At 36.1% G+C, this 13,846-nt stretch overlaps 1 protein-coding gene across 1 annotated transcript in view; it reads left to right on the top strand.

Annotated features, from left to right (window-relative positions):
* NAA25 (N-alpha-acetyltransferase 25, NatB auxiliary subunit) overlaps positions 1–13,846 on the top strand; it is a 78,712-nt gene that overhangs the window by 46,797 nt on the left and 18,069 nt on the right. The window contains exons 13-19 of the mRNA XM_004448187.5: positions 463–552; positions 3,971–4,151; positions 4,849–4,948; positions 9,562–9,713; positions 10,979–11,104; positions 12,577–12,820; positions 13,267–13,390. Coding sequence (XP_004448244.1) covers positions 463–552; positions 3,971–4,151; positions 4,849–4,948; positions 9,562–9,713; positions 10,979–11,104; positions 12,577–12,820; positions 13,267–13,390 — 1,017 coding nt within the window. The remainder of the gene's footprint in view (positions 1–462; positions 553–3,970; positions 4,152–4,848; positions 4,949–9,561; positions 9,714–10,978; positions 11,105–12,576; positions 12,821–13,266; positions 13,391–13,846) is intronic.

The following is a 13,846-nucleotide window of genomic DNA, read 5'->3' as shown; positions in this document are numbered from 1 at the left end:
TTTACTAGATATATATGATAGAAAAACTGTATTCTAAAAAACTAGATGTAGGTAAGGGGTATAATATTAATTTAGTTTTATATGGCCCTTGGCTTAATGTTCTTTTCTTCACCTAAATCTTCCTTCTGAATCTTGCTGCTCTACCTTTGGGACATCGCAGTACCACCTCTACTCTGGACTCTTCTGTCTCTATTTGAGGTGGTCTCGCTTTCTTTCGAACCCCTCAATTCAGTTTTGCTTTTTCTTCTGGTACTTATACCATTCTCATTATTTTCTTTTTTAAGATTTATCATTTATTTCTCTCCCCTTTCCCCCCCTCACCAGTTGTCTGCTCTGTGTCATTATTTTCTTTTCCTCTTTTTCTCTTCTCCTTCCCCTCCCTCTTCTGCTGTAAAAACTCCTTTGGGGCAATAATAGTTGAACAAATGTTAAAATATAGATATGATTTTTTTTTCCCTATAGGGAAGTCCTGTTTAAAAACAGAATTGCAGTTTTCAGACTATTACTGTCTCCTCGCTGTCCATGTGCTTATTGATATATGGAGAGAAACAGGTAAGTAATAGTGATTTCATTTTAATTTTACTCTTTGTTTTATTAATAATATTGCATTCTTTCTTTAGACCAATTTTATAGTCTTAGGATTGCATTTATGCTTTTAAGTTTTCTTCCTTGCCCTCTCCAGGGAGCCTCTAGAAGAACTCAGATCTCCAATTTATCCCCTTCCCTATAATCTGGATAAATCTTAAATTGATAGCTTCTTTTTCTGTTTTATGTACAGGCCATGTATTTCTGAAAAGTGTGTAAGAACTGTTCAAAAACCTATTACAGGGGAGGGGGTGTTGCTCAGTGGTTGAGCCCCTGCTTGCCATGTATGAGGTCCTGGGCTAACTCCCCAGTATCTCCTAAAAACAAAAAAAAACAAACTAAAATTCTTATTACAGAGTTACAAAAATTAAAATATAATGAAACTGGTTCAAAGATAAATGTGTAGGCCCTTTTGATTCATGAAAAAAATGTATGTACAATAATATCTATTTTTATTGGAATACAATTCTGATTAGCTTAAGACAAAAGTATAAATGCGGAAAGTGGTAAAATTCAAATAAGATCTGTAGATTGGCTATTAGCATTATATGAGAGTTAATTTCCTGGGTTTGATGTTTGTACTAGGGTTAAGTAAGATGTTAACGTTAGGGAATGCTGGATGAAAGGTATACGGGATTTGTTGATACAGTTTTTGCAGTTTTTCTGTCAAAATAAAAAGTACAAAGGAAAAAGGTATGTAGTAAAGGAAGCATTATGAGTCATTAAGGAAGAGAAAGAGACTTGAGCACATAGTGTTGGGATTACCTTTTCTTTAGGCTCCACCGCCTGACGTTTTCTCTTATTAGCAGTGTTTAGGGAAAAAATAACTCTAGGTATTTGTTGCATATTATTCACTAGAATAAATAACAGAGAAAACAAAGGGCTCAGGCAGTGGTAAACATCACATCGTCTTCATGGAGTATTTCACAAAGCATTGAGTTTTGTTAATATTATCCCCATATTTAAAATTCTTCAGAGGTTCCCTATTTTTCTGAGTGATAAAGGTCAACTTTTTTCTTTTAGGATGGGTTTTAATGCTTTTTATAATCTGACCTTTGCCCACCTCTCCAGATTATGTATATTCAGCTCTGAATTCCCTTTGTGTTTTTTTTTTGTTGTTGCCATCATTGAATATCATGTTATCTCTCTTTGACATAACTTTTATACCCCCTTTATTTATTTAACTTTTATCAAATTTCAAAAACAGTGCCTCTTGTCTTCCACAATTATGGATTTTATGCCTATTCTGAATTTCTGTAGGATATCATATATACCCATATGATAATTATACTGTATTGTGCCAGGGTTGGGAATGAAATCTTGATCAGAATATTTGTTATTTGAGGTTGTGTAGGGCTATAAATCATATGAAATCTGATAATGAACAGGTTACTTAGTAATGTTGTCCCTTCCCCACTTACCCCTAACATCTACTCTCTCTTAGCAACCATGGCTTTGTTAGTCCTTTGCATTTTAAGCAAGTTATCTTACTATATTATAATAATGACAACTAACATTTTTTGATTATCAGGCACTTTCCATCAATTAACTACTTTAAACCTCGTAACAACACAGTTACTGTGACAAGTTTATAGATGAAAGAAATGTAGGGTCGAGAAAAGATCTCAGCACTTGATCGATTTGGTGAAGTTTGCATAGAGTTGTGATTATATCCTAAATTTTGGAAAATAAAATGAAACAAAATAGATGAATCTTCATAATTTTTGGTTTAATAGTTCAGAATGAAATTTAAATTAAACCTGTTTTTTTTCCCTGATACTAGTTATTCTTGAATAATTAAACTTCCTATAATGATCTAACCCTATAATTATCTGTCAGTCCCTTCTATTCAGTTCTGAGTTTCTTGAGACTGGAAGCATTTATGTCTCTTTATCTCTTTCTAGTGATGTATCAGGGTTTCAGAAAAGAGTATTGAATTAAAATAAGATTATGATTATGAAAACCAGGTAGCAACATGGGAAAATATTTAAAGTGAAAACAGAATACAAAATTGTACATATGCCATGATTACAACTATGCAAAAGTAAATAATGGTACCTTGAGTATATTTTGAGTAGTTTGCATAGTTTGACTGCTTTTATGGTTATGTACCAAAAGCTCCAATTTTTGGTTATGTCCTCTTTTCTCTTGGAATAAAGCATATAGAATATAATTTTAAAAACCCATTGCATTCAGCTTTTTAGAATTTTTAAAATTTATTTTTAAATCAATTTTATTGGTACATATCAATAAAACACACAATTCATCCAAAGTGTACAATCAGTGGTATTTGTTATAATCACATAGTTGTTCATTTATCACTTCAGTCATTATTTCAATAATAGTAAAATATTCAAACAGGAAAATTCTTTGTTCAGTTTTAATTTACCTATTTCTTTGACTGTAAAAGTAGTTTGTAAAATTTTTGGAAAGCAGCTTGTTTAAGTTATCAGTTTGCCAGACTCCAAAAGGCACCTTAACATTTTTGTATATTTCCTTTCTCTTTCTGTGCATAATTTATAGAATTGAGATCAACTCTATATACCTGTTTGGATTCTCCTGTGTGTGTATTTTAACTGAACATTATAGCATAAACATTTTTCCCTTGTTATTAAAAACTATTCATTGACTTCAAATGACTCTATGATGTTTCTGTATATGGGTGTTGGGTGTTACTTAATCATTCCCTCATTATCAGATAGTGCAACGAATATTTTTTGTATGTAAATCTTCATATACAGGCACAACTTATGCAACTCATACGAGCATGCCTGCAGTACTGTCTTGAGTATGTACTTTAGCTTTCCATAAAATTCTCTTGCTATTAAAACAAAACAAAACATGTGTTTCACTTTTACTTTAGATAGATTCCTAAAGGAGAAGTAACCTAATCTGAACAACTGTTGATGTATGTAACTTTTGAAATTTGGTAGGCAACAACCAAAAAAAGTGTACCATTTCAGTTTATTAGTGACCTTTTTTTTTTTTTTTAATCTCTTATTTGATATCCTATTAGCCCTTACATGTAGAAGAAAAACAATGCTTAAAGAGCGGATCTATCTGGGCCTTTTACAGAGAAAGTCCTGCAGTGGGAAGGTTCATGGACTTCAGTCCTCCTTCAAATCACAAGACCTGGGCAGCTTAAAATTTGCATCACTTTTGTGGAACACATGTTTAAAAACGGAGCTAACTGTTGAGTGATGATCTATTTAGGGAAATTCCCTTTTTTGGTTATAGGTATATGTCTAAAATGTTTTCTCTGCCACCTAAGCTCATTCTTAGAATAATTAGGGGAGGTGATAATGTCAGTAAGCTTTTTTTGTTTTTGAGAAATTTCCATTTGCTGTGAAGATTTGTGAATGATGCGATTATATTTTGATTATAGGTGACGAAACCGCTGTGTGGCAGGCCTTGACTTTGTTGGAAGAGGGATTAACCCACAGTCCCTCTAATGCTCAATTCAAATTGCTGCTTGTACGAATCTACTGTGTGCTGGGTGCATTTGAACCAGTGGTGGATCTTTACTCCAGCCTTGATGCTAAGCACATACAACATGACACCATTGGGTTGGTAGTACATACTCTGAGTAATGAACAGCCAGCTATACCAGTGCAGAGCCCTTATACATGGAATCCTAGCCATTAGATTTTAGCAGTAAAGTTCTTCCTGGCATCAGTCATTTTAGATTAAACAATTACGTTATGCGCCATTGCAAAGCAGAAAGAATTTTATATCTCCCAGCATTTGTGGTAATTTTTAGATTGGCAAAATTTAGAAATGCTAACAGTTTTCCCCCAGGGATAGAGGATAAGGACTTTGAGCCCTTATTTTTAGCATACACTAGTTTGAAGTATTCACTTCTGCCTTGCAGTGGATGGTGATATATGTACTTTATTTCCTGACCTTAGAGGTCCTGTTGAATTTTTATTTCAGTTAACTGGGATGAATTAAGGGCATTTCCTCCATGCTCAGTGGTGCTGATTTAGCAAGAAAGCATCATGTTCTTTTACCAGTTATATTCCATTAATCATCAGAATATAAGAAAGCATGGCATTGTACTTTAGGCTTCCCATAAAACAGAATTACGGACTCTGCTTTATGATTATGATTTTGTGATCATTTCTATGGCTAGATTTTTTTTTCCTTTAGCTATTTCTTTATCATAGTAGTTTTTAGAATATTGTTTGATGTTAGAGATTGGTAAATTTAATGTGTTCTTTTTCTTTCTTTCTTTCTTTCTCACTTTCTTTTCTTCTCACCTAGTTATCTTTTGACCCGATATGCTGAATCCCTTGGTCAGTATGCTGCTGCATCCCAATCCTGTAACTTCGCACTCAGGTTTTTCCACTCCAACCAGAAAGATGTGAGTTTTTGTTTGTTTCTTTCTTTCTTTGTTTTTTAATATGTTCTTGCCTGCTGAATGCACATGATTTAGAAAGCAATATCTCATTTCACAAGTGCACATGCTGAGGTACACCTTGCTGTACTTGCAAGTGCCTTTAGGCCATGGCTTACTGTGCAAGGCTGTTCAGTAGCAGTAAAGAGTTATTTGTTGTTAAAATGGGCATATATAATAGAATCCTTGGAAAGTTGTTTTTAAACTGAGTATTAACAGAATAGGAAGCCTCTTGGATCTATCTTCTCATCTCTAAGAGACTTTCCAAGGGCATAAAAAATAGCTCCTAAATTTATAGCCTTGGAGTGCTATATATGAGTCTTCATAGCAGCTGCTCTGTGTTACTTTCATTTATTTCTGAAGTTTATAACCACTGTGCTCTTGGCCAACAGTGAGTGCACTTATATTTTCTTAGTATTATGAAATTGTCCAATTGAAGAACATTTAACAATATTTAGATAATAAATAGAAGGTTTTTAAAGTGGCAATAAATAAGATAGAGCTTTTATGTGCCATAATGAAAGGTTGGGATTTGCACCATATTTTTCACTGCAAGCAGATTTGGGCATCCCTTGTCAGTTAAGCAGAGGTTTTTGGACTCTACTTCAGTCTACCAGTATGGGTACCAACTACCTGAGAACATATGTTGAGAAAAGGAAGGTCTCTAGGATAGTCACTGTCTACTTTGTTATCATATACTTCTGAGACTCATCTCCTGCAATTTGGGCCTTGCCCATAGCTTTCCATTCTCATGGTCTCCCAGCTTCTGAAGAACTTGAAAATGAAGATGGTTTTTGGGGTTCTGTTTGGCAGATACTCATGATGATTTAAAAAAAAAAAACCTTTCATAACTCAAACCAGCAATGTCTAATCCATCTTCTGACTAATTCATTAAGATAATATTCAGTAGAAGGCAACTCAAATATTTTTTTTAACAATGGACTAATTGGTTTAAGCTCATGATACTTAGGTTGTAACAAACTTTAGGAAATGGCCTAGAGGGCTGGAGTAGCAAAGGGTATTTCTGAGGAGGTGGGAAACTGGCTCTTAAGTGCTTAAATAGTAAGCTGTGCACATTAATATTTTTAGGCCCCTTCTCTCTATCCTCAATTGGTATCTCTCTTTGAGACCTTATTTTGTGCTACAGCATCTGATCGGGCATAGAGGGAAGTAGACTTCAGCATCAGGGCACTTTGCTCAGAAGGTAGTGGCCTGGTGTAGAAGTCAGAAGGATATCTCCAGAACATTAGGTTTCTAGAATCTAGTATGAATAGTAGGCAGTTTGGCTATAAATCTTTGAGTTTTCTATGTGTTCAGGTATCTGTGCTTGACCTGCCCTGTTCTCAAGAAGTTTCACTAACTCAATAAAAGTCCAAAAGAAAAATGCTCCTCAAATCTCATTCTGGCTCTCATTTTTTATAGAAAAATGTTTGATTTAATTGAAGAATAGTTTTCAGACTTTTGTTCCTCAACCTTCTAAAGTAGTGGGGCAGGGGGAGAAGGAATTAATTCCAGTCTGTTTGGCTATTTTAATCTTAATTCCTAGTCATCCAGTAGTCTAGAAGAATATTGTCCATAAAGATTTTGTCAGTAAAGGCACATTATTTTGTATTAATAAAGATTAAGCTTTAATGTTTTTCCCCACAAATATTGTCTGAAGAGTTGTTGTTTTGACACCCTCCCCCCTCCCCCCAAAAAAGAGCATTATGATAGGGAAAGGTGATCTGAGGAGCAATTTGAGAGGGCATGTTGTTCTCTCTGACTTTTTGTATCTTTGATTGATGTATTGCTATTGTGTGACAGAAGTAATGAATTCATCTGAACATAAATGATGCTGAGCCTGATAAAATTATAGCATTTTACTGATCTGGGACTAGGACTGTTTGCTTGAAATTTATTTTATTATTACTAACTTATTTAATCAAATTAAGCTAGATAATTTTGATAGAGGTAGGGGTGAGGAGGTAGGGAGTCCTGGGATCAAAAGTAAACCGTAATACATCAACTAAAATGAACCATGACCTCTCTCAGTACCTAACCTAAGTCCCTCAATGACAAGTGAGACTGGTAAGGATTGTTTCCTAAAGGAATCAAGGCTAAGATAGGAAAGATCATGACTATAGTGTCATACTGTATGTTTTAAACCTTCTGCTTATAGTGTTAGAAATATCTTTCTCAAAAGCCAGTGCTCTGTGCTCTACATATTTTATTCTTGGTAGGTAATGGGAAGTCTAGATGCTTTCTCTTTGGTATTTCAATTCCTAACTAGCTCTTTGAAAGAACACTTACAAGGAAAATTCCAGTGTTCTTCTTTGTAAGACTTTGTGTTGTGGGATTGAAAGTTATATTTGGAAGGACTACACAGGGATTTTCTTTCTGGATAGATCATTGTCTGCTATCTTACTGTCTTACTTTGGAATAGATTTTTTACAATAGGATAATTAGAGCTAGATTTCCATAGCTCCAAAAGTCGTTCATATGTTTATACTTAAGAAAAATTTTCTGTATAAAATTCTCTAATTTAGCTCTTTATGAAGATCATTATTAAAAGATTTGATGCCCATGAATTCTACCAATTTTTACATTGACCAGGGTTCATTTCAGGAATCCATCTGGGATCTAAATTGCCTCACTGAAAAAAAAGAAAAAGAAAAGAATTTACCTCATTGGTACATAAATGAGTAGAAATATGTACGGACAACATACTCTGATATCCAAGTCTTTAAAGTGCCTGCCTGTGGCTTCCAGTTTTGCCTGCAGTTCCATTAGGGATTGTTTCTTCAAATAGCTAATACTTTTCACAGCCTTTGTCCTATTGGTTGTTTCTCTGGCCCTTGTCTATTTCTGTGGTGGTGTTGTACTGCAGTATTAAAGGAGGACTATCTTAAAAAGACAAAGCAGAGAACTAAAGTGACCTCTTTAGTATATTAAAGGACTATATTCCCTCCTTTTTGTCCCTTTTCTTTTTTTTAAAAGCTTTTACTTTTTGCTGAAATGGTGTTCTATGAACCACTCAGAAATTAAAACTGCCTCCACACTTGGTGAGGTTTGGTTCTCTCCCTGAATCCTAGCATATTTTGGAGCTGTAATTTATGGATTTGAGTAGAACCACCAAAGTCATTATTTCATCCTGATTAATTGCTGAATCATATGTTCCTACCCCGCTGGATTTTTTAAGCTGTAGGTTGCTATTGCAAGGGCTGATGGCAAACCTTGCTTAGTTTTCCAAACTAAGGGGCCATAGGATAGGCATATGTGTTGAGAGTATACTGGCCTCTTCTTGATGGGGTGTATCACTGCCCTTAGTTAGGCTAGAAGGTACACTCGAGCTTTTTCACATGGTCCTTCTTTAAACCTGCAGGATCACAAGTAATCTTTTTAATTTTCTTGTGTCCGTCCGTCTTTAATTTCTCCAGATACTGCAGGCAAACAGCTCGCCGAGGTGTCCCATGGGGGTTTAAAAGCCGCATCGAATGCAGTTGAATTAGCGCCCGTGGCGCAATCCCGCGGCCTGAAATGAACCCTGCGAGGCTGTGTATCAGAGGGTATGTTGTTGACTATTGGCCTATTTTCCTACTGGGCAAATTATTCAGACATGGAGATGGGGGCAGAGTTGACTAACTGAGGCTGTGCAAAAAGATTGGCTTTTCTAGAAAGGGTCCTTGTTTGGGACAGACAACAGCTTTGAGCTTAATACTTAGGCCAAAGGGGGTAGCCTCTATCTTTTGATCCTTACAGCATAGACCCATACCCATGAAATGTTTTTTCTTGAGATTTTCTTTATTTTGCCAGAATTTCTTTTTAGAATTCTTATCTTTATTCTACATTTCATCTGTATATGTGTATTAAACTGAAATTAAAGCACATGTCATCCGTGTTACCTTTACTTCCTTGTTTTATAGGAATTTTCAGCAGAGGTTATATGTAGTTTGGATGGACAAGAAACCTGGTTCTAAAGTCTTTCTGTTCTCAGAATGGATTATTATATGCATTTTTGTAGGTCTTTTGTTTGGTGTCTTCTGTCATGATATAATGCACATATGCCCTGTGTTGTTTGTTTCATTATTCAGAAATAAATAAAACTAAGGAGCAGCCTGTCTTTTTCTAGAGAATGATTTTTATTTGGGGTCGAGTAGGGTGGTAGTTATACTATACTGGTGTTTTGAGAACCTTATAGCAAACAGAGATTATATTAGATGCAGAAAAACATGGAGTAATATCCCTTCCAGAATGGCACTAACCAAATTTTGACTGATAAAGCATAACAAAATTTCCAGTTGAATTGAAAAACATGACAAGAGAAGATCTATGTATGTGGTGGTAGCAACAGCTAGCATTATTATTAGTAATACTAGTAAAGAAGGCTTGTAAGGGGACTATACATGACTCACATATAAGAAGAAAGAAAAATGATGTTTTTAAAAGGCTGATATTCTACTTGGTGACCAAGACCTTTAAAAAATTAGACTCATAATCTTTTAATTTTAGTGATGAGTTTTTTTTGTTTGGGCTGGGACAGTTTGCTTACATTGTCTAACTTGTGAAAATATTTATACCAAGGTAATGTCTTTCCTTCCCAGACCTCAGAATATATTATTCAAGCTTACAAATATGGTGCATTTGAGAAGATCCCAGAGTTTATCGCTTTTAGGAACAGGCTGAATAATTCTCTTCATTTTGCACAAGTCCGTATGGAACGGATGCTGTTAGACCTACTACTTGAAGCAAATATGTAAGTATTGCACAAGAGCTACAAGATGCTGAAAGCCATTAGTAGGCCCGTGAGTGTCACTAGCAAGATAAAAATGGGGGGGGGGGGGAGATGAAGAATAGGGAAGTAGGGATAAGGAACCTGGTATATATCCCTGGGAATGATAGGGTACTGCCAGCACCACCTCATGTTTAAGACAGATGCCATCTAAGCCATGATCCTCACCCGCTGGTTCATATTGAGTTTGCAGGATTCTCCCTCTCCTACAAACATGAAATTTTAGGAATTAATACTAATCCACTTCTTTTTTAGCTGGGCTACTAGAAGCCTTCCTGTTTCTGTATAGCATGCCAGCAATACCTGGTGCTTGGTTCTGTTTTACCTTATATAAGACTGACTTCTGTTCTCCCTTGCCTTTTTTTTTTTTTTTTTTTTTACGATTAATTTATTTATAATCTCCCCCTCCTCATTGTTTGCATTCTTTGTCTGCTGTGTCTGTTCGTTGTGTGCTCGTCTTCTTTTTAGGAGGCACTGGACACCGAACCTGGGATCTCCCATGTGGGAGAGAGGTGTCAAATCACTTGAGCTACCTTTACTCCCTGCTTATTCTGTCTCATGTTTCCTCATTGTGTCTCCTTGTTGCATTATCTTGTTGTATCATCCTTTTTTTTTTTTTTTAAGATTTATTTTTTATTTATTTCACTCCCCCTCCCCCCCAGTTGTCTGCTCTCTGTGTCCATTCACTGTGTGTTCTTCTGTGACCGCTTCTATCCTTATCAGCGGCACCGGGAATCTGTGTTTCTTTTTGTTGTGTCATCTTGCTATGTCAGCTCTCCGTGTGTGTGGCGCCATTCCTGGGCAGGCTGTACTTTCTTTCGCTCTGGGCAACTCTCCTTATGGGGTGTACTCCTTGTGCGTGGGGCTCCCCTATGCGGGGGACGACCCTGTGTGGCACAGCACTCCTTGCGCACATCAGCACTGTGCATGGGCCAGCCCCACACAGATCAAGGAGGCCCGGGGTTTGAACTGCAGACCTCCTATGTGATAGGTGGACACCCTATCCATTGGGCCAAGTCCACTTCCCTCGTTGCATCATCTTATTGCATCAGTTGCTGTGCCAACTCGTCATGTCAGCTCTCTGTCTTGCTTGTGAACTGAACCTGGGATCCAACTGCTTGAGCCACATCCACTTCCCCCTTCCTTTCTAATAGAACAAATCCTGGCTGATACATTTTCATGGCTGTTTTACTATTGAAATTGTATAAAAATTAATTTCTGTATCACAGATCAGCCAGCTTAGCAGAGAGTATAAAGTCAATGAACCTTAGGCCAGAAGAAGATGACATTCCATGGAAAGACTTGCAAGACAATAGAGACTTAAATGTTTTCTTCAGCTGGGATCCAAAAGACAGGTAACTGGAATTTAATCTGAGACAATTTATTTTGAAAGAATCACAAATAATTTAATTTTTAAAAACCTTCGTTTTACTTAAGTATAAGTAATATGTTTGTTTAATGGGTCAGAAGATATAGATAAGTCAAAGGAAGAAAATAAATCTCACCTCTGTACTGGGATACATGCACATAAATAACCTTAATATGTATATTAGGAACATTTGATCAATATCAAAAAGATAGCTGCCTACTCTCCCCCTTCCCCCTGAAATATTGGTCAAAGTGCAAAGAAATCAACAGCAGTATTAAGATTCTTTTTTTAATCTACCGGATAAATCAGAAAGGATTAATACCTGTGGTTAGCAAGGTTGTGGGGGAAGTTATTTTTGTGATTTATGTGGAAATAAAACTTCATATAACCTTACTGTAGGGACTTTTGGTGATATGTATCAAGATTGAAAAATGTCACATACCATTCAAATGTAGCAGAACCTGAGGAAATAAATGTATAAGCATGCATAGATTTATATATGAGGTAGTGCTGAAAGAACTGTGTTTTGGGAGTTCTAAACTATATTCAGTGATTCACAGGAAGGACTCATAGAACTTGGCATTCACAGCTAAGATTTATTACATAAAAAAGGATACATGACAAGATCAGCAAGGGATTAAGACACAGAACTCTGTGCATAGGCTTCTGATATTTGTTCCTTTTTGTGAGGGGACACACTGAATGAGCTCCTTTCTCTAGCAGTGAAAAATGCATTAACGTGTGCAGTGTTTCTGCCCAGAGAAGCCCATTTGTAACTTGGTGCCCAGGATGTTTATTGGCTGGTTGTATAGGAACACGCTGTCTGGCAGATTCCCAGAGGGAAAGCAGGTGTTCGTCATAAACCACATTGTTTGTACATTCTAAGCACAGTAAGCCACTCTTACTGTTTAGGGAACATTTGGAGTGACAGGTTCCATCAGCCCATTGCCAAACTTTGTAAGCAGGCCCTTTCTAAAGATCTGCTGTAACTCTTTTCTGCATACACTATCATAAAATGTTGCAGTTCAAAAAATCGTATGAATACTGTGGATCCATTTTATTTGTTTAAAAATTATTTTATAAATACATTATATTCAGTTACATTTTTTTACATCCATATCGCAAAAGTCTGAAAGGATCAATACCAAGCTTGTTAGTATTGGTGTTTCAGTTACCAGGGCACTTTTGCTTTTTACTTAAATTTCTGTCATTCGAGTTTTTTGCATCATGGGTTACTTTTGTCATTGGTGGGCAAAGTCTCATTTAATGGGACATTGACCTTTAGGTAGGTTATCATTCCAATTTTATGGATAATGAACCGGGATTTGGAACTTTTTGGTTTGTCAAGGTCACTCAGCTAGTAAATGAAAAGGGTCTTGGCTCGTTAATGCGAACATTGGAGAGATTTGAAGGGAACAGATTGAATAAATGGATGGTTTGGGGATGTTTCTATTTAAGGGATGTTTCTGAAGAACATAAGAAACTTTCCTTGGAGGAGGAGACCATGTGGTTAAGAATCCGTTCCTTAACATTGAGGCTGATCAGTGGACTTCCAAGTCTAAACCACCCTGTGGAGCCAAAGAACTCAGAGAAGACCACTGAGAATGGCGTGTCCTCCCGGATTGATATTCTTCGTTTGCTCCTTCAACAGCTGGAATTGGCCCTGGATACAGGAAAGCGATTTATTGAAAAGAAAATTCAGGTATTATCATTAAGTATTTGTCATCAAAGCTACAATAATTATATATATGACTGTCTTTTTAGAAATAAGAGTATGGGATAGGTGAGTAGTAAAGAATAGCACCAGTTTATAGCATCATTAGGAAAAAGGAATAGTCTAGAATCAGGGAATTACACAAGCTTCCTCAGTATCCAAACTGGATAGTGCCAAAAGTTTATGCTGGGTTTTTATTTTGTTTTGTTTTTTCAAAATAGATTTTTGTGCTGGCAAATTTTTATTAGCTATCCGATTAATACATTATTCCTGTTTTCATCATAATGATTTAGTTATTAGTTTGCTGATCATTAATGGCTTGCAACTGACTCACTGAGACTTATCCAGTAGTTTAGTAGTTTGGGTACCTTGTTTTTTATTTTATATGACTTTAAACAGTTTAAAGGACTTACCTTTTTTCTTTTCCTCCACAGTATCCTTTCCTTGGTCCTGTACCTACCAGAATGGCTGGATTTTTAAATTCTGGCTGTTCTCAGTGCCAGACCTGCTCTTTTTATCTTGTTAGTGATATTTACGAGCTGGATACTAATGGTTTAGGTGAGTGTACTCTGGCATGAGTGTGTTAACTGGGTTTTTGTCATTGAGGACTTTAGTTAATACAGTAAAATATCTATAACTTTACACACTTAGAAAAACTGGGGAGAGACCAGAAGCTGTTCTGGAAATGTCTGGTTTAATATACATGAGGGTATATTCATGAACAGGTGGCAAAGTAATGTTTTGGAAGCTTAAATCTTTCCTATGTTTAAAATGAGGCCCAACAGTTGAAAAAATCCTTGATTCATTGAGATATTGTTGGATTTTAGGTGGAATGGTTTACTTAAAAATGAAGCCCTAAACTTTGTGGAGAAGAAATTTTTTCTAAGTGCTCAAACCAGGAAAATTTCAAGTACCCATTAGACCATGTTTTATTTATCATATAGTTCACAGATGTTGTCACTGAGAGTGTTTGATACACATAGACATCCTCCTAGAGAACTTTAGGCGTACATT

This window comes from Dasypus novemcinctus, chromosome 19, assembly GCF_030445035.2.
Source record: "Dasypus novemcinctus isolate mDasNov1 chromosome 19, mDasNov1.1.hap2, whole genome shotgun sequence".
NCBI lineage: Eukaryota > Metazoa > Chordata > Mammalia > Cingulata > Dasypodidae > Dasypus > Dasypus novemcinctus.
The sequence above is the reverse complement of the archived record's forward strand: the minus strand, read 5'-3'. Positions and strand labels throughout refer to the sequence as shown.